The sequence below is a fragment of the Phodopus roborovskii genome, unplaced genomic scaffold (assembly GCF_943737965.1).
Source record: "Phodopus roborovskii unplaced genomic scaffold, PHOROB, whole genome shotgun sequence".
Lineage (NCBI taxonomy): Eukaryota > Metazoa > Chordata > Mammalia > Rodentia > Cricetidae > Phodopus > Phodopus roborovskii.
Window position 1 is genome coordinate 18,895,429 of NW_026126567.1, and position 21,153 is coordinate 18,916,581.

General features: G+C 47.4%; 2 protein-coding genes across 7 annotated transcripts in view; one reads left to right on the forward strand and one right to left on the reverse strand.

Moving 5' to 3' along the window:
- Nucleotides 1-12,048, forward strand: part of Grhl2 (grainyhead like transcription factor 2) — a 115,356-nt gene extending 103,308 nt beyond the window's left edge. For all 5 annotated transcript variants that reach the window (XM_051202743.1, XM_051202744.1, XM_051202745.1 and 2 more), the window contains exons 14-16: nucleotides 1,388-1,473; nucleotides 9,270-9,334; nucleotides 11,518-12,048. In XM_051202743.1, the coding sequence (XP_051058700.1) occupies nucleotides 1,388-1,473; nucleotides 9,270-9,334; nucleotides 11,518-11,632 (266 nt within the window). In that variant the 3' untranslated portion in view covers nucleotides 11,633-12,048. The remainder of the gene's footprint in view (nucleotides 1-1,387; nucleotides 1,474-9,269; nucleotides 9,335-11,517) is intronic.
- Nucleotides 12,049-17,351: 5,303 nt separating this feature from the next.
- Nucleotides 17,352-21,153, reverse strand: part of Ncald (neurocalcin delta) — a 230,945-nt gene continuing 227,143 nt past the window's right edge. For both annotated transcript variants that reach the window (XM_051202756.1, XM_051202755.1), the window contains one exon: nucleotides 17,352-20,005. In XM_051202756.1, the coding sequence (XP_051058713.1) occupies nucleotides 19,908-20,005 (98 nt within the window). In that variant the 3' untranslated portion in view covers nucleotides 17,352-19,907. The remainder of the gene's footprint in view (nucleotides 20,006-21,153) is intronic.

A 21,153-nucleotide genomic window follows, 5' to 3' on the forward strand; every position in this document is an offset into this window, starting at 1 on the left:
TAATTGGCACTTTATTTTCATATTTGATATAGAGAATGTGCTACTTTCTTCTCCCCCGAGCCCTCCTCCCTCTTTCCTCTCCTCCCTTCACCGTGGCCACAGAAGAGTCCTTGTCCGTGTGGCCTTTATAAGCAGCCACTTCAAGGAAGCCTTTGGGGCAGAGGAGGGGTAGGGGTGGGGTTTTTGATTTCTCAGATTTCACGTTCCAGTTCTTCTGCAGGTGGTGGTGGTAGCTAGGAGGCTATTCGACTGTGGTTGAGGTCTAGGCTTATCGGGGGTTTTTGGCCGTTTTCCTTAGTGTGCACAGATGTGGGATTCCGGCCTTAGCCTCTTTTCTTCACTTGTAAGGGAAGTTATGCCACTGGAGGACAGAAAGGGTTGTACCTGAGTGATGATGGCATGATGGCCAGAGCAGTGGGCACAGCTGGAGGGCACGGTGATGAGGAGCAGCAGCGAGGTTGACCATGTCTGTGCTGGCACAGCTTAGGCTCTCTGAGGTACATATTTACCTGGCTAAGGATCTGTGGTCCCTGCCCATCTTAGTCAGAAGATGTAAAATTCAGAAGTTTTACAGAAATGAATAGAAAAGCTGTGCCCCAGTTTGAGGGTACAGGAATCACAACTATTTCCTGGGAGCTTCTATAGGTTGAGGACTGGGCCTTTCTGTTTGGGGGCCTAGACTAAGTCTACCACATGGACCTTTCTTCACAGAAGCCACAGGCAACTCTATGTGGTAGATCCTAGTGTCCTGTCCAGGTAATCCAGGCGTGCAGTGCAGAGATTATGCCTTTAGGACCATGGCAGAGCTTGAGCTGGATTTACACCCAGATCTGTGATTTTCCCATCCTAATTCTTCCTGGACTGTACCCTGTGGCCCTTAGGTTGTCTGCCCGGCCTCCTCAGCCTCCCAGTGTCATCCCTTCCTAGACCTGATGCCACTTCCTGGCACTCTTCCCTCACCCTCACCATGGCAATAGCTGGCTGGAAAGTACTGACTCATGGCTTTCCCTTCACGAGTCTCACAATGGTGTCTAGCTCATTCTTAGCCTGCCTGCCTCTCCTCATGGACCACAGATATCCTGAAGGCAGAGGCTGGTATTATCTAGCTCTCCGCTACAACCCCAGCTCTCGGTATAGACAGCCCGTGGCACCCAGGAGCCTTCAGCGCTGTTTACTAAGAGAGCAAAGTTGCAAGTATAAGTCACAGAGAGACCGGCTGTGTGCCCACCTTGAGAAACTCAAGAGTCTCGTGGATACGGGCAGCGGAGCGTTTACATTCCATAGGCATTAGCCTGTTGGCAGAGCAGGGGACGTCATCTTGAGACACCATGTGACAGAAGCAGCCCCCTTGGCCTCTGGTCACACTGGCCTTTACCTTCTCTTGCAGTGCTTTTGTACGTGAGGAAGGAGAATGATGACGTGTTTGACGCGCTGATGCTGAAGTCTCCCACGGTGAAGGGCCTGATGGAAGCGGTAAGCCATGAGTCACTTTCAGCCTCCAGGAGCCTTGCCCTGTTTGCCTTGGCAGAACTTACTTAGAACAATACAGTTACCAGGGTGGCTCCAGAGTGAGCTTTTGAAAGAAAACGAAGAGCTGAGATCTTTGGAAATATCCACCTGTGTCAGGGCCTATTAGCACGTTACGACAGACTTTTGGAATAACTATCAAATTCCTGTTGGTTTGAGACTAATCGTCCCAGTCAGATGCTGGGCAGGAGGGACAATATGACGTTTTCATTCATCTGTTTGCACAAAACTGAATTTGGTGGATATGGCTTCCAAATAAACACAAAGCAAATTCTATGTAGTGCCGTGTTGGCTCTGGTAACATACCCCAAAGTAAAAAGAAGACATGTTGATTCAGGGGAAAGATCTACAGAACTACAAATGGTTCTCGTTTCCTCACCGCTGACCCAGAGCAGGGTCAGTCAGCACGGCTTAGGAAAGCTCACTCTCTGTTTTTGTCACACACACTTCACCCGACGTCGACTGTGCCATGAGAATGTACTGTATTGTCATATTTGCCTCATGGGTAGTCTAGTAGAAGATAGGGGTGTGTAGTCATGGGGAAACCAGTGTGGGTCTCTCGCCTCTCTTGGTAAATCAATCATTGCAGCGTGTAAGGAAGATCCTTCCTGTAGAACCACGCAATGCCCGTCCCTTTCGTTTGTACTGTCCCTTGCTGTCCATCATAGGTAGAACGGCTACAAACCAGCACTTCCTCCTTTCTTACAGCTGGCAGAGGAATATTCCACTGCATGGACAACAACATATTTCTCCTTTTCATTTATCCAGCTGACAGACCCAATGTCTTTCCTTTAGGGGTGATATTGTCATGGGTTAGCTTTTGTTTCCAATTCTTTTTGGAGGATATATGGAGTGAAATTGGTCAGGGGGCCACAAAATGCCATCTATTACATGATTCAGCTTATCAGTAATAGCAGAATTCCTGACCTCATGGAGAGAGAGAACAGACAAGTGGTTGCCAGGGCCTTAGGAGCCAGAGGTGGGACAGAGCTTAATGCATAATGCATTTTGGAAATGATGAGGGTGTTTTAGTGTTCTAGTGAGAACTGTTGCATAATACTGTGACTGTATTATGATTTTCTATCTATAGTTCTTACTGATAACCAGAAAAATTGTAAACAATACTTAAGAATGTGACCACTGTGGCTTTTGTGCTGTCCCTATGATGGTGTCCATGCCCCTAGGTCTCTTGGAGTGAAGCAGCAAGGCCACCTTCAAAAAAGCACAGACAGGGGGAGGGCTTGGTAACTTTTTGCTCATCATGATTGGTGGGGGGGATTATCAATTTCTGTTCTCCAGAAATAAATGGAAGAAAGCTTATGGAATATATACCTCCTAATGAGCCACATTTTGCTGTTGTGTGTTTGTTTTGTTTTTGAGGCAGGGTCTCACTGTGTAGCCCCAGCCAGCCTGTTAGTTACTGTGTTGACAAAGAACTCAGAAATCTGCCTACTTCTGTTGTGTCCTACTCCCGTAACTCCCCCTGCACTGGGATCAAAGGCCTGCGCCACCACACCCAGCTCCCGATTTTTAAACTGGTAAGAGCAGATACTACACAAGGCCTAGAAGGGATGAGTTAAGATTTTCTTTTTTAAGGGGCTTTGGTGTTTTGCCATGAGTGTCAGGTTTGCAGGAACTGGGGTTCCTGGATAGTTGTAAGCCGCCATGTGGGTGCTGAGAATTGAACTCAGGTCCTCCGGAAGATCAGGTGGTGCTCTTGACTGCTGAGCCATCTCTCCAGCCCAGAACCAAGATGTTTTTAAAGGACCTTGAAATAGGTACAGGATGGACAAATGTCTGATAGACGTATTGAGATTTCTCTGAACAACTTTGAACATTTTCATACGCAGTCTGGCTCTTTTCTTTTTAATTACTCTTCTCTCATACACGCTGACACCACGTTTCCCTCCCTCCCTGTGCTCCGCCTGTACTTCTCTTGCCGTCCTTCAAGGGCAGCCCACCACTCCTCATTGTTTTGGTGGATTGCGACAGGAAGTGAGTGGGGGAGTGGGTTAGCCCTTGCGCTAAGTCAGGTTTCTCCATGGCCCTGGCTAGAGCTGGCTTCATCTCCCCTTCAACTGGGACAAACGGTTCTTTAAAGTCACAAACTACCTGCTTGCCTCTGGGGTGGGGCAGGTGGGGCAGGTGGCCAAGCCCTTTTAGGGTCGTCAGGAGATGTGAGCTGGTGGTGAGCTGCCAACCGAGTTCATGGACGTTAGGGGTATCGTGGAGAAGCACGGGTTGTAGGAGGACTTCGGCACCTGGTCAGGATGGTGTCTTTTGAAGAACACTAGGTCTTGCTAATAGTTCTATCATGAATTTATCTGGGTCTCTGTGTGAAGTAAGAAAACACAGGGATGTGGATCCTCAGAGGATCAGGACATTTTGTTATTACCAGTACATGTCTGTAGGCTGTAACACATAAGTGCATGTGCATGTAACATACATATCTAACACTGATATGTATTCCTGTGTATTGTAATGTGTATATGTAATATGAAGACAGAAATTACTCAGTCATCTCTCTGTATCTAGAACTGGTCCCTGAATCCTCTATAATAACAAACCCATGAGTGCTCAAGCCCAGGTCTTGTATCTAAAATGGTGTACTTGTTTATAATCTCTGCACATCCCTCCATTGCTTAAAACCCCTAGTTTACACTATCTGATGAATATAACTATGTAATGCTATGTAAATGGCATTGTTCAAAAAATAATGGCCAAAAGATATGTGCACAGTCAGTACATATACAACTTTTATCAGTTAAGTATTTTTGGTCTTTGGTCAGTTAAGCCTGTGGGTGCAGACCCTGCAGTTACAGAGGGCAGACTGTATATGTGTATGTATTGATAGTGGCATAAATATGGATAATATGTAAGTATTACATAGGTAAATATGCAAATACTACACTTTAGTGGTTGGTATTATAATCTTTGCCTTAGAAAACCTCTCATCAAAATTTGGCAGTGTTCCTTACCAGCTAGACAAAGTTTCTTAGCCCGTCTTTCATTCCTAAAATGGAAATAATATAAGTATCTGGCTTCCAGGGTCATGGTGAGAACCAAATGAGACAGTACAGACAGGAGCTTTTCTCTGGCCTGGTAAGGCTGTGGTAATGGAGTCTTAATAAACAATCCGTCTACAGCCTGAACGCACCCGATCTCGTCTTAATAAACAATCCCCCCCCCCTTGGGTTTTCAAGGCAGGGTATCTCTGTATAACCCTGGCTGTCCTGGAACTCACTCTGTAGATCATATAGGCTGGCTTCTAACTCATAGAGATCTGCCTGCCTCTGCCTTCTGAATGCTGGGATTAAAGGCGTGAGCCTCCACCACCTGGCCCAAAGCATCCTTTTGAGTAGGAAGCAGAATCAGAAAACACATAGTGCTGTTCAGATGTTGAGTTCTCAAATGCTCATTGTCTAAAAGGATGGATGACAAATCTATTGTGTAGTGATTGCTGTGGAAGGGGCTGTGGGAATGGTGCCAGTGTCTCCCCCAAAGCTCCTGAGCCAGAGGACCATACTTCTCTGAGTAAGGGACTTCATGTCTCCCAGTCCAGTGTCCCATAGGAAGCTAGTCCTTAGAACGAGCCTTCATATTTTGTTTTGACTCAATTTCATAATAATGCTTTTCCTTTTTTTAATTTTGGGTGACAACTAAAAGTTACTTGCAGAAAAAGAGACAACATCAAGTAAGGGGGAAAAATACCTCTGAAGGAAGTTTCTTAAGAGACAATGTGCTTGTCAAGCCATCCTTGTTGCTGCCACTTGATGAAAATGGTTTGCTGTGGCCACAAACAGCCCCCACCCCCTACTAGGAAGATAGAGTTTTAATTCTGTAAGCGGACCCATCGAATCCCCCTGTGTTTCAAAGGTGCCATCTGAGAGTCCTGCTCACAGCCTTTGCTTCCAGCTCCCATGCCCCTCCCGGCAGATTTCCCAGGCGTGGCTGAGGAGTAACATAAATAGTCTCCTGCCTGAACACAGATGTTTGAATCATGACCTGGTGTGTGCCCTCACTTGAATTGGCCTGACTCTTCCCTAAGAGCTATTCCCTTGGAGTCGAAATAAGTCCTCTCATATATTATGGGGAGCCAGATCCTGCAAATAAACGTTTAAGCCATGGAATGACCCCATGAGCTATTTCTTAGTGTACCCCTGTGATGTAGAATTGGCCTGGCTTGGGACACTTCCTCCATTGGTCACTGATAGTTTGGGAAGACCAACTACTGATAAAGGAACTCAGTGTTCAAGGGGCATCAGACTCACAACCCCAAGAGTGAAAGTGTGACGCCACCAGGTCCCTGTGTGTCCTTCTGAGACAGGACTGTCTGTCTGATAGAGTTCCCACTGCTTGCTACATCCCTGGTGGGCTATACGAAAAGGATGGCCTCGATCAAATGGAGCCATCAAAGGCATTAAGTGGCAGCGTAAATATTCCTCAGGAGCAGATGGCAGACCCTGTGGGTGATGTGGCTACTCCATAGCTGAAGACTGGGCTGCCCTCCATAGAGAGCGCGCTCCCATCTCCCCTGTCCAGATTCCCGCCTTCAGTTGTAAATTACTTGGAGATATACATGAATAAGCATGAAAAGCCTTTCACTTTATAGAAGCTCTTGGCATTAGCATACAAGGCATTAGATGCCATTATAGTACTTTTGAATAAAGCGAGTTTAGCATATTTCCCTCCCTCACTGTCTCCCTTACTTCCTGTCATCGTCCTCCCTGGCAGCCTCCCCAGGGCTCTTTCCTGTCACTCTGCGGGTTTTTTTGGGTTTTTTGTTTTGTTTTGTTTTTTTTTTTTTTTTTTTTTTTCCCAGCTTCTTTTAAAGTTTCTTTTTCTTTAAAATAATCATTATCAGCAGCGATGAAATGTGGCTTTTGTCATCTAGGTAGACTAGAACAGTGTCCCCCCCTTCCTTCAGGCTGTGAATTGACATTTGAGTCAGAAGGTGCTGTAACAGACAGATTCATGAGCAGTGTGGGGTGGTGGCTGTTTCTGTAGCCACGTGGATTTCCTATAGCCTGTGAGCCAGGCGCTGTGATTGGACGGGGTGATTCTGCTATTTAGAAGGTGTGGTATACTCAGTTTTAGAAAACAGATTTGTGTTTTTATGTGTCTGCACAGTGTGTTTTCATGTGTGAGCATGGCGGTGGCATGTGTGGAGGTCAGGACAACCTTGAGGTCACTTCCTGTCCACCCCCCTTGAGTACCTGCATCTATGCTGCCCCCACCAAGTTCCTGTCCATCATCCCCTTTGAGAACCTGCAAACCTGTGGCTTTGGCCAGCCATACTTAGGAAATAACTCAAGAAGCATTGGAAAGCAGGCTGCTCTCTTCGCCTCTCTGTCCTCAGATGTCTTGTTTCTGTGTATCTGGATGAAGAGTTCTTTCCATTCTGCGGTGGGAACGCAACGGAAGGGTAGGAACCTAAAGTTCTCTGGGACAAACACGCCTCAGATGTCAGCTCTCCCCTAGGACTTTTCAGTCTCCTTTCTAGCCTTTCTGCCCTTCCTAAGTGTGGTCCCAAACCTCACCTGCCCCAGCTGTCTGTGACCCATTAGCAATTTTGTAGAGAAGCCGTGGCACCTATTCGGAGCAGATCTTTCCAAAATGCATCTCTCAACTCTTACAAAAATGACACAATCGTAAAAATAACCGCTACAGAATTATACAAAGTAAAGCGAGCTGACCATTTATCAACTGGAGCCACCATTAGTATGGCTCCATCTCATTTAGATATTTTCTGGACATTTAAACATGTTAAAAATGCAGACAAGATTATACTGTATAGACACGTTTTAACCTATTTTCTCCCACCTATTATGCTAAGGAGCTAAAAAAAAATTTAAGCAATATAAGCTTTTCATATTTTTAAATGAGGTCGGTGAAGAAAATATCAGGATATTTGATGGATGTTTGTATTGCTGGAGGTTCTTGCCCAGCCTGTCCAGCAGATGCCTTGCCTCAAATGAACGCACATTTGCTATTGGCCGAAGGGTAGGGCTTCTTATTTGGCTGGCTCTGTCTTAATTATTAACCCATTTCTATCAATCCATGTATTGCCACCCACGAGACTGTGGCTTGCCCGGTAATACCCCGGCATGTTGTTATTTCTTCAGCAACTTGACTACTCTGTGTCAGGCTCACTCTGCCTACTTTTTCCAGAATTCTCCTCATCTCCTAGTCCTGCCTATCTTCCTGCCTCCTTGGCCAAACAGTGTTTTATTCATTAACCAATAAGAGAAACACATATACAGAAGAATTTCCCCCGTCATGTTTGTTACGTTTTTTTCTATTTCTGAGTATGAGAGTATTTCTGTATGTCAGGTTATATAGATGTGGATATAGAGAGTCATAGATACAGACATGCATATAGACACAGAGTCTGGGTCAGGACATATAAACTTTACTTTTAAAGACTTTGTGCTCTCCCAAACTCCTTTCCCAGGAGAGCACTCCATCATCCCATCTACAGAACCTGAACGCCACTGTCCTCATACTCTGACCCGTGCTAGGTTATTACTTCACCTTTGTTATGTTTTAGACTTAGCTTCTAATGTGTTCCTGTGTCTGCCGTGTGTGTGTGTGTGTGTGTGTGTGTGTGTGTGTGTGTGTGTGTGTGTGTGCGTGCGTGCGTGCAGGTACTCACGGGCACCAGTAGAGGGCATCAGATTCCTTGGAGCTTCAAGCCAGATGCAAAACTCGCTTTCACCTGCTGCGCTGCCTCACTGGCCCCTCTTTGCAGTTTTTGATAGTTTGATAAACTGAAAGTACTATCCTACTATTGTTTCCATTTGGAAAATTTAGATAAAAGTGTAGTAGTTTTCGCATTTAATTTTTCTTCTATGAAATGCTGTATTGTTGTGTTTTCTCCCCTGCCCTGCTCCCCATCCATCCAGAATTTTTTTTTTTTTTTTTTAAAACTTAAAGCAGTTTGTATTTTCAAATGCTTCCCAGCATGTTATTTTGCTTTGCGGTGGTTTTTGATCTACTGATATTTTAACATTCCCCATTGTTATTAATATTTACCCTTGTTTTGCAGACTTCATGTGTCTCTAGAAAACTGTACTTTAAGATGATAGTTGATAGAGTTAATGAAGGATTAGCTCAAGTTTATTTCTTCCTGTACTTTTGTGGTCTCATCTTTCATATATAATTCCTTTTATCTCCAGACCTTTTTTTCCTCACTCCCAATTGAGGCTGGTCTTGAGTGTGCTCCATAGCTCACTTGATCTCAGGCTCTCATGTCTCCTGCTGGGGTTACAGGCGTGTGCCACCACACCTGGCTCACTTGAAATCTGTTTTGAAGTATGGCTACCTATTTAATCCAACACTGTGATTAGAAGCCTTTTGTTTTTTATATTAAACCAACCGGAAATGCCACTTCCATCAAGATTGTTTTGCTGAGTGATTTAAGTTCTGTCCAAAGAGAAATGTGTGTTCACATTACGAACTGCAATTCAAGTGTTTCTTTTTCTCTTCCTGCTAAGGACAGAGAAAATATGACTTCGTGAAGACAGTCAGGGGACACTGTAGGCCTGGTGGAGACCCTATCGGTTGCTAACTGTGATTTGGAGCTCCGTTCACTTGCTGGCGTATGGAGCCAGTGGTGTGGGTAGTTGAGGGACATTGGGGGACACTGTCCTCTGCTCAGTGACATGTGAGTTGAGCCCAAATGGTCTGTGTTGCTTGTACTGTGCCTCTGCCCCCTGCTGACCTGCTTGTTCATGTTTCAGCTGTCTGAGAAGTATGGACTGCCAGTGGAGAAAATCACAAAGCTTTATAAGAAGAGCAAAAAGGGGTAAGAAAGAAGCTAAACTCAGCTAGCGTCTGTTGTAATTTAATTAAAGCAGCACGTGAGAGAAAAATGCCATGTGAATGGGGTTCAAGCAGGGTGTTTTTAATTAGGGAAAGAGATCATAAGAAGGGGAGGGGGGACAGGAGCAACAGGAGAGAGGAGAAAGGAAATGGGGGGGGGGAGGTGGGCAGGGCCCTTTAAAAGGGAACATAGTGAGTGTGCACAGGTGGTGCTCTTAGTGGCTGCAGCTGAGGTTATATCCTGTCAGGACACCTGTCAGGCCAGTACAGGTTCCTGAATACTAACAGCTTTCGTCTGCAAGATGCATTTTTAAAACGGTACTTTCTTTATCTCGTGTTATCACCTCCGTGACCCACAGTGCCACTTAAAGATCTTTAGTGATTGAGGCAAGGAGACCCACCGTGCACTGTCAAGATGTCACCCGAGATGCTTGCATCTATAAGACAGCATTACCAGCAGATCTGGGGTGGAGGGTGTGGGGGAGTTGGGGGGGGGGAATAGAGAGGTAGTGGAGACATTGGGGACAACGAAGAGGTCATCACTCTTGACATTGGCTCCTGAGTGACACAGTAGGAAAAAAAGTTGAGGCATAGGGAATTATTATTCCAAGGCAATGATTAATGAAATCTTCTCAAGCGGTCATTGGGCTTGCTTGCCCACATTGTTAAGAACAATTGGCCCTTCCTGGTTGGGTGGTCAGGTGGCTCTGAGTTCCCTACTCTGATTCACCTGTATTTGTGTCTCCTCACAGTTTACTGATAGGGAAATGAAGCCAGGCTTGCTTATACATTTTGCTCCTGGTCTTGTGTTTACAGTAAACAGAACACAGACCTGTGTGGGGGGGTGTCTGGCTCACCTGTTCCTTTCAGGGCCCTTCATGGGCTTCCTCTGGGAGAGTAGCTGCCTTTAAACCCTTGTCCGCACCCTCTTCATTAAGGAAGCATGGCCTGGGATTCTTGGGCTTTCAGAATTTGGGTCCTTTGGGTGACCAAGCATCAAACTCAAGTTCTTGTTGGAAACTCAGTGAATGTGGGCTGCAATTTTTTCCAAGGTTGATGCAGTGGGTGGGGGCTATTTCTTTGTGTGACACTATAAAGTCCTGCTGGCTAGAAAGCCTGATGTCTGTGTGAAGTCCTGTTCCCAGGCTTGTATCCTAACAGCAACTCACCAGGCATGGGTGGTCCTTAGTTTTGTGAAGGAACAGGCTGAAGCTGTGACAGGCAAAGCATCTTGCCTGACAGCACCAGTATAAAAGGATTTAGCGAGTCATTCCTTCTCAAACTAAAAGCTCTTCGACAAGAAGAATGAGAGAGTCTCAGACACTCCCTGGTCACAGAGAGAGGTCCCGAGGGACAGCTTACTGGTTAAGGGCACCTGTTACTCTTCCACAGGACCTGGGTTCACTTTTCAGCACCCACATGGTAGCTCACAGCCATCTGCCATTCTAGTCCAGGTGGTTAAATGTCCCCTTCTGAACTCTGAGGGCACCACATAACACTTATGCTACACATACATACATTCAGGCAAAACACTCACATAGAAAACAAAAATTAACTAAGATCACAGATAGACTCCGGAAGAGCGTTTTCTTGAAACAAAACCAACATGGGGTAGGCGGGGTGGGGGAGATAGGGGGGTAGCTTGGGGGTGAGGTAAACCCGTCTTTAGACCTAGCCTAGTCATTACTGGCTGGATGAACTAGGGGAGCCGTAGACCTTGCCAAGTTGTTTCTTACCTGCAAATTACTGACTATAAAACTTGTCTTTGAAGTTGCTCTGAAGCCCTGTGTACTGTCTTTTACCATACATATGTGTTCAGCCAAGGGCAGCTGAGGTTTGTAATAAAAGTCCTTAGGGGCCAAACTATTTGGGCTGTGATTTTGTTAGTAGCCAACAATAGTTTGGATCTCAGTTGGCTTCTCTGAGCCCTGGCTGACTAATGTGGAAAGGCATACGTGTTGAGCCAAATGGTCTCAGAAGCCCCGTTTAATAAGAAATCGTGAAGGTAGTTCAGGGAAACTGAGGCTCTTTTTTTTTTTTAACCCAGTTTTGGGGGAAGGAACTAGAAGTTTAGGGAACACCCAGCCTGAAGGGTACCCTTTCACTGAGCCCTCTGTTTACTGGTTTTATTTCTTACCCCCCCCCATGTCACTCCAACTGTGACAGCATCCTGGTGAACATGGACGACAACATCATCGAACACTATTCAAACGAGGACACCTTCATTCTTAACATGGAGAGCATGGTGGAGGGCTTCAAGATCACACTTATGGAGATCTGAGCCCTGGGCACAAGTCCCCTTGACAGGAGCTTCCTTCAATGCATTCCTTCCTGGGATAGATGTGATCCTGGATGCCCCAGAACCTGGAGATCCATCTCACCCACCTCACAAGACTGTTACAAGATTGCTGGGAAGGGTGCGGGGCCCAAGGCCCGGTGACTGTTGAACTCATCCACTTGCTCCCCATGGAGCTGAAGCCTGAGCCCCTCCCTCAGCAAATTTCTTTGGGCCTGTCAGGCCCTTATTTATTGCCCATTTCCCCCTAAGAGCCTGGAGTCCAGGCCCTCCAGGACTCTACAGGTTACTGATAGCTCCAATTGAGACATCCAGAGTTCCCCCTTCAAGGGCAACACAGCCAGTCCACTCATCTCGAAGTGCCCGGGGAGCTGGTGTGTCTTTTTCTTACCTCTCCACATCTCTTGAGCAGATGGACAAGACGGAGCTGCTTCTTGATGCAGTCTTCTTCATGTGTGGGGTAAGGACACCCACTTCCTGGCCCCAAACCTCCAGATAGCTCTGAGGAAGGTCATTTTACTAAATACCTCCAGGGGTTCTCAGCAAGTAGCCACTGGGCTTTGTACAGGAAGACATTCCGATAATAAGGAACACAAAGGATGCCTGATGCCCATGTACATATTTTGTACATAATATTGCAATAATATATTTTACCTGTGGTATGTGGGTGTGTTTACTGCCACTGGCCTGGAGGAGACACATACCTAGATACTCAGAGCATTCAAGTGGCCCTGGGGTGTCATGTGACTGTGGTGAATGCCAGGATCGACTCTCCATTGGTTCATGCCTGAGGACTTGTTCCCTGTACCCAGACGGAGCCCCTTTTGCCTCAAATGTGACGGACTCCTCTGAGGCCATCACATTTTATTTCATGGTGATGTCTGGGAAAGGCCATACTGTCAGTGCCTTGTTTCACTTTGGCATGGGGCATCTTAAGCCTTTTGCAAAGTTTCTGCCGGGGTTTACACCGGGGCCCTGTTGCTGGGACCTACTGCAGAACTACTTGACCATCGTGGGGATCCTGAACACTGTAGTGCCTCACAGCTTACAAGCATGCCCTTCATCTCAAGTGGCCCCTTTGGGAACCCAACTGCAGCTTTGCGAAGCATATCAATCCGCAGCTCGGCTGGGCTGCAGCAGATGTTGCTTCTGAAGACCGGAAGAGGTGGGGCTATCCATGCAGGCTGTGGAAAGCCGCAGGAGCAACCCCGGCACTTCTAAAACCTGCTTTGGGGGACACACGGGAGAGCTGAGGCTGTTCCTCTCCTTACCCTTTGGAGGTCGAGAGAAACTTCCCTGAAAATCGCGAAAGTGTGCCCCATCTTGGGCCGCTGTTCTCTTTGCGTGGACAGGTCGGTAGCTTACGGACTTGTATGTGCCCCGTGGGCTGAGCACTAGTTTGAGTAGCCAGGCGCATCCCACTTCAAGGCCTGGGTGATGGGACAGCTTCCATGGATAGGTCCAGATTTGTCTGTAAAGCACTTTGATGTCTTACCTGGAGGCTCCGTTCTCGGCTCCTGCCTTCTTGCCTCACCTGCCCCTGAGGCTCAGAGCAGCTGAGGCAGTTACGAGCCCAGCCATTGCTCTGCAAAACTGGAGAGGAATCAAATGGGATGGAGAGTAGGTGCTTTAACAAAGAGGATCTCAAGGGATAGCAGGGACGCCTTTCTGAGAGCCCAGCGCTCCTTTGTGTTGCCAAAGGTTTGCATCCTGGGCTCAGCTCTCTTCCAGTCCCCTCCTCCATTTCAAACGCCATTCCCTGAACCAGCAGCTTGGGGACCCTCCAGAGTACTAGCGGGTGTCTAATCTAAGATGGACTAACACTGTTGGACTAACACTATATGCGCTCTACAGTGCTTGGGGTTGGCTCAAACCATGATTGGCTGATCTTACAGATGATAGCCATCGCCAGAACAAGGGATAGAAGCCAGTGCCACAAACGAGTGACAGTGTCAGGTCCTGGAGTATCTGTTGGGGGGACTTCCATGTGTCTGCCCCTTGCTGTGTTAGCAGACCTTTGCCAAGCGTCATATCTTGATCATCAAAAACACTCCAGCAAGATAGAAAAAGCATGCCTCGACTTTGTTCCCTGAAAAGTCCCGCCCAAATAAAGATTTTTTTTTTTTTTAAATTCATAAAAGATGGGTGATGCCTGAAGCGAGAAAGTGTTTTTGGTCCATGACCTTATATTGTTGAAACTTCCCCAGTGTTTAGAAATTGGAAATGACACAAAAATACACAGTGGGCTGTCACGTTGCAAATCAGTCCTAATGAAGAAACCTGGGAAACATGAAATGAGTCAAAACATTTATTTTTCCTTCGTATTTAACAGTAATGGAAATGCAAGAGAAAAGAGGGTTTGTGCCAAATTCTAAGAATGGCCCTTTCTGAAAGAGAAGGGGAGATTAATATGCATACAATTCTGCTCCCACATAAAAAAATAAAAAGAGTAAATGTAACTTAATAGTTTTGTAAATGGGAAAGGGGGAATCTATAAACTATAAATATGTTATTTTATTTTTTGTACATTTTTAAGAAGAAAAATAAATATTCATAACATGTGTCAAGCAGCAGCGTCTGATTTCTGTGTGGCCTGGGCTCTGGGCTGCTCTTTGCACCTTTAGACTCTGCTTGCAGTAGAGCATGGACTTGCTCTTCCACACCCCCACCCTCCATTATACCAGGCCATAGTGAGAAGAGGCCTCTAGTGTGGCTCTGGAGGGCCCTCACAGCTGCACGCCCCTCACAGCTGCACGCCCCTCACAGCTGCACGTGACTGGTTCCCTCAGATGAGTTCTGTCTACCCACCAGGGTTCCTCCCTGGTACTCTTTGACTTTCAGAGATTCTTTCTGCTGCCTTATACTGGTGCTAACCTCTACCGAGAGTCTAAGGTGACATCCACATTTCCTGACACTCCAAGACGCACATCTCAGCATACCTTCTGTTGTGGGGCTCCTGCGGTACCCACACAGTATTACAGAACCATTCACACTGCTCCAGCTGTATCTTCAGTGATCTCCCAAGAGCATCCATCCCAATATCCTTGACAGCATCCTTCTCTCTCCAGGCACAGTGGGGCCCCAAAAGCCATCCCTGGCTCATGTCAACCCTAGTGGGATCCTTGCCTTCTGTGTTCATATCAGAAGTCGGGAAGAACAAGCCTGAAGAGAGGACTATTATTATGGGAACTTCTGGAATGAAATGGGCTTTTATTACTATCCATGTCTTTCCTCTTCCTTGGGTTGGACTGGTCTATCTTCACACCTGCCTGAATGGGAGGTGTGAGGGATGTGATTGCTCACCATGTTTACCCTTTGCTGTGGCCCTCACAATGAACTATGATCATCACACACACACACACACACACACACACACACACACACAGTTCCCTGAACTGTGGAAGTTTCCCTTGGTGCCATATTCCATTCATTCCAAGTGTTCTTTTTTTCAAGACATGGTTGTTGCTGGAGTTTCGTCCTGTCTGGTCCTGCCACCCTTCTCAGCACCAAATAAACACATGGACACTATATTAATTATAAAACTGTTGTTCAGTGGCTAGGAGGTCATCTTACTGACAGCTCTGCCTTAATTATTAACCCATTTCTGTTAATCTGTATTTTCACATCATCCTGGTTTACCAGAGAATGCCTGGACCTGTTACTCCTTTGGCAGCTACAAGGCATCTCCCTGCCTACCTTTCCCAGAATTCTCCTTGTCTCCTAGCCCCACCTATCTTCCTGGCTCTATTGGCCAGTGTTTTCTTCATTAGCCAGTAAGAGAAACACACAGAAGGACATCACTCATCTGTAGCTTTGTAGACCAGGCTGAGATCCACCTGCCTCTGCCTCCCAAGCGCTGGGATTAAAGGTGTGCACCACCACCAGCCAGCTCCCAAAGGTTCTTAGGCTCTGCACTTCTCTAGGCTCCTCTAGATGGGTGTGTGGTTAGTACTGGGAGTTTGAGGAAAGATGGTGAGGGCCTCAGATAAGTTAGAAGCAGAAGAGAGGAGAGCCATGAAGAGACACAGCAGACGCATGCCACCGTTGCTCATTGGGCATCAAATGTCCATTATGGACGGAAGTTTACACCTGTTCTTGAGTCAAGTACTCCCCTCCAGGTGGTCCCGCCCTTTGCTAACAATGTCTCCCCAACTCACACACTTCCAAGCCTTCCTTCCACACGTAAACTGACTGGGGGCACTATCGGCCTGCAGCATGAGCCTAACCCCATGATGAGACACTGCTATTGAAGAAGTTCAGCTTGGTGAGGGCTGACTGACCATTTGCCCATCTTTGTGGGGGTGGTACGTCCTGGTGAGTATTTTTATTAGTATGTACTAGTTTCATTATATTTGTATATACATGTATAATTGGGTCCTGTTCATCCCTCATCCTTTTGTCTTCCTCCTACCCCATTTGTCCCTTCCCCAGCTACCTTTAATGCAAATAGCTTCTTGGGGACAAGAGTGGAGTCTTGTAAGTCTCTCCCCATCTTCCTCCCATCCGTGAGGGATTGTTGATGGGCCCAGTCTTGTGCACTATAGTGAATATTTAACTAAGGGTAGGGGTTAACAGGTTTTCACCATTTCTCCCAGAGAAACACTAAAATATCAGCTATTCCCTGAGCAATTCATGCAGACAAGCCTTCCTGCAGCCTGGGTGCTCCAAGAGAGACTTAGCGTCACTGTCTTTGAATCCCTAGAGGTTTCTGGGTCCATGCACCACACATCAATGCCCCCAGTATGACGGACTCCCAGGCAACAGGCAGCTCCGAGTTAGAAATGCATGGAAATGGCTGGGTTGTAAGTTGTAGTGGCATCTTGCCTTGCCAGTGAGCTTGTAGTGGTGGCCACACCCTTTGGGCATGGTTTCAGGTGCAGATGTGACCCATTATGAGGTTGAGGAGGAGCTGGCTCTCACTCTCTTGGGTCTCAGAGAGCATTGGAAGGGCAGAGACCGCATCTTCTGGAGCAGGAAGACCGCGGTAGTTATTTACTCTTATCTGTGTAAGTGCTTCCCTAATAAACAACTAATTGTCATTTATCTTGGGTCAGGTGGACTCATTTAAATCCCACCATCACCACCACCAATGACTTGATGTAGTTTGGACAGTACTTGTACATAGATTCTAACTGTGTGCAATTGGAAAATACTCCACATCTGCTCTGCGAAGGTCTAGTTGGCCTATTGGAAGCCCACTGTTAGGCTTATGAGGGGCCCATCTTTGGCCTCTGAGGGGCGTATTGTAGCTCCTACTCTAGAGAGCAAGAGAATAGCCCTTGTTCGTACAGCATGAGCCTTTTGGGCTGCAGTCAAGGCCAGTGATAACAGAATCTGAAGGGCTTTGGGGATACAGGTCTTCCATCATGATATCTCTTCCACAGAATCTTTTCTGACAGTGGGAAGGGCTTCGCTACCGAGGAGGCACTTGCCTGGGGATTTGCTTGGGTTCCTCTTGTTTGGGGAAGGAAAAGAAATGGGAGGGAGGGAAGGCCAAGCTGGGAAGGAAGGAAGGAAGGAAGGAGGAAAGGAAGGAGGGAGGGAGGGAAGGAAGAAGGAAGGAAGGAAGGAAGGCAGGCAGGCAAGCAGGCAGGCATACATGGACCAACAAAGTTTCAAAACCCTTCCATCCCCAAACCTGGACCCTCCCCAAGACACAGCCATCTGGGGCAATTTAGTAAGGAAAATCTCATGTTTCAGACAATTATATTAAATAATGAACATGCTTTAATGCCAGGCAAGAGCTATACAATCAACTGACAAGGGGCCACGTCACGTAGTATGACATACATATTATTAAGTCCATCTGTAGAAAGTCCCCCTGGAGTGTATTGCTGGGACGGGACAACACCCACAGCATCCCTTCTCTGTCTTACGAGAGGTATGAACAGTCAACTTTGAAACATCCTTCAAGTCATCCATTTAGTCCAGTCCGTGAACAACACAGGCTGCCTTTACTTGGAACAAATCAGGTCCCACATCCTCCAGATATCCCCCAACACAGCCCCAACAATGCCTCACCAGAGAAACATGTCTTCAGGCGCTCAGCCATCTGGGAACTGTGAAGTCCCTTGGTCAACATGTGTAAAGTTAGACATACCCCGTACCTCCCTGGGGGGAGTACAAGTAGGTGTGCTATGTCTGTGTGGCTAGCTAGTTCTGGGACTCTGTGCATCTTCTGGTGGCCTCGGGGTTTTCCAACCTATGCCTCTGGCTCTTTGATTTCCCAATAGCCGGAAGCCACCTTTTCTAGTTTCCACCCCAGGTCTAAGTTCGAGGAAACATGGGGTCTGGCTCAACTTGAGGCAGAACCCACCCAAGTGGATCTCCAACATCAACTGATGCCATTCATGAAATTTGAGTCAGAAAGAGGAATTCAGCCCTCAGCTCAGCGGGGGTTACGTGGCCCGAGTGCTGGGACCCTGACTTGTTCCACAACTCGTGTTCATTCTGCTGTTCAAACCCAGACTTCACCATTTGGCCCACAGGATTTGGCAAGCCTTGGTACAAAACGTAAGGAGAAGCCACTAGGGAAAATGAAGATTACAAAATTTCAACACACGAAGTGATTCATATTAATCCACCATTGAAGTCTGAACTTCCGCCAGGTCCCGAGAGTGTTGCCGTGGGGACCTGCAGGCTGGCAAGAACCTGTGGGCATCACTTTCCTTGCCGTTGTGTTTATCTTTTTGTGGTTCTTGTTCTACAGGAAGTGGCTTGGCAGCACACGGAGACCTTCCTGCCTCCTCTTAGGCAGGTTCCGCTGCCGACACCCTTGAGTATTTGGGCCTTCTGTTGCCAGCCAGCGGTTTGTGGGGCTTTGGCTCACCTGTGGCCAGAAGTTCCTACTTCCAGCCCTCATTTCAAAGTAGTGTGTGTGAGGTGACCCACCCAAGCAGCAATTCAACTTTGCTACATGCAGAGGACACAGTGCTGTTGGGATCCCCATGGGCCTTGGGCACTTCAGGCCCCCTTGCTGGTTCTTACGGTGGGTGAATTGTCCATCTGCCCCTCACCTGACTCTTTGAAGGGTACCTGGGGACAGGAAAAATGAACATTCTAGATGTGGCTCCCCCACCCAAGGATGTGGGTTAAACTGCTAGGAAGTCTCTGTTTTTCAAGTCTATGGAACATTCATCTGCTCAGGAAAATGTCACACCTGCATTTGTTGGCGGTGCGCTGCTGGGCCTTGGCCCCTGTCAGTGTGGAGCTCTCCATGCTGGACAAGACACTGGGGAAGCTGCCTTCCGCATGTCCTCCAGCCACCTGGACTCTGGAAAACCGTTCAGACATCAGAGCTGGGCCCTTTCATCATCCCTTTGTGATTTTATGGAGTATATAAAATACACTTGTTGACTGGTACATTTGTGCAAAGACAGGTATGACTTGAAAACAAGACATTGACATTCATTGTAGTTGGCTTCACAATAAGCTAAAAACAGTCTTCTGTAGTAAGATTGTATTAGCACTTATTAAACATGCACTTACAAGGCAAAACACTTAATTTGGTCTGCAATACCCAATATTATATATATACAGCAGTCTTTTCTTTTTATAAATCACAAGTAGGGAGTTAGATGGGTCTGGTTTTAGAATCTGTTACCATCTGTGTTTGATTTTTCAAAGAAACTCTTATTATAAGCTCAACTCGTGTAAACCTGTGGGAAAAAAATAGCTGAGCCATCTATGCCCGTCTCCTGTTAATTTACCTTGAAATGTTCACAGCTTAGAAACTACAGCCCTCTGGGGTAGAGAGAAGAGTTGGCCTCTTCCGGAATGTCCCAGCTCTCTTTAACAGCCTTACCCCAAAGGGTAACCTGTTCTTAGGAATCACAGCCCCAGGTGCCCACGATAGCTCCGAGGGCATGCGTGACAACAGACCCACATGAGGAGTTTGGTCTTTCAAACAAAGCCCCTCCGGGTTGGGTGGAAACCCTTCTCTTGCACCCAAGTCTTGGGTTTTTTAAGACAGAGACATTAGAATCAAGGGGGTGGGGACAGGGATAATGATGATTAAAAAAAACATCCAACAGGGAACACCACGAAGTGTGCTCATGCACTCCACAGCACACAGGGCTCTGGGCATTCCCACAAAGCGCCCACGACGAAAGAAGCAAGAGGCAAAGGTGTCACAGGAGGGCACATCTGACCGAAGAGGGGACAACGTCACCATCAATATTGTTTGGCAAAAAAAAAAAAAAAAAAGTTTAACCACTAATCAGGAGACACGAGCAGCTGTAGCGTCCTTGGGGTGCAGGGCTCAGAACTGGCCGGCACTGCTGGGGTCGCACTGCAGGAGTCGCACGATGGATGGGTCGCTCTTGGCCCCTCGGATGAATTCTTCCAGGGATAGTTTTCCTAGGAAGCAAGAGGACCAGTGAGTGGCAGCCCATGGCCCTTTGCACTGCACATTGGGAGCCGCAGGAACCCTCAGTAGAAGCCGGGAGGCAATGAGGGAGGGACCCTACTTCTCTGTTCACCAGGAACACTGCCCACCCGGACCCAGGGCTTGGAGAGGGTGTTAGCTCACTCAGACCTGACTCTCTGCCTCTGCCTGTGCTAAGGGGCCCATTCAGTGTCTGAGGGATGAGGAGGCTTCCTGGTTTGAGTGTGCCAGGCTCTCAAAGCAGCTGGGCTGAGGGTGCCACTCTGTACTGGTCTACTCAGGTTTACAGCAGACTCCTCCCCTTGGGTGAGCCGAGCAGGAATGTAGGTTCTTTCCAACAAGTGTTTGAAGACAGCAGCATCTTACCCAAAGCCAGGAGAATTGAGGAGTGTGTTCTAGAGAGTGACCCACCAGTCCCTCAACCCGGGTGGCTTGAGACGGAAGACAGGGACCTGTTTCCTCACAGGGCACAGTAGAGTCTCACTATTTGTCCAAACCCTAGATCTCTTACCTCTGCCTTCTCGGTAACTTGGACCCCCAGAACCTTTCTTCTTCTTCCTCAACTTTCTTCCAGTAAAGGTCCTCTGTCACTGTCATTGTGTCCCTGGCACTTCCACGGAGGCTCTCTGAGTGAAGTGACACCTTCACTAATGAAGTGGGTATAGGAATGCCGGGCACCTTTACCCAGCTTTGTCCTCTTTCCTTTCCCAGAGACTTAGTCCTAACTCCTTTCCAGAGACAGGCACCAGGCCTCTCTGGCTCCTCCAGGCCTCCTTAGCCGCTATTCCCAGTGACTGGCTCAGGTACTGCGGGATATGAGACTGGGGTGATGGGAACAGAAGCGCCATTTGAACACCTTGAAGTCCCAGGCGCTGCCGGCGCTGGAACCATAAGCTCCAGAAGACTGGGTGCCCAACATGAATGAACTCTCTGCCCTCCTGCACAGACATCCATGTGACTTGTCTGGAGGTGCAGAGGCAGCAGGAAAATGGAAAGGCCTTTCACTAAGAAGACTATGATGACAGTGCGCTATGCACAAAGCCTGCTCTGCTCCTGGTGAGAAGGCACAGGGACTCAGACCTGAGGACCCAGGGCTAAAGCTGTGAGTTTCCTGAGTGCT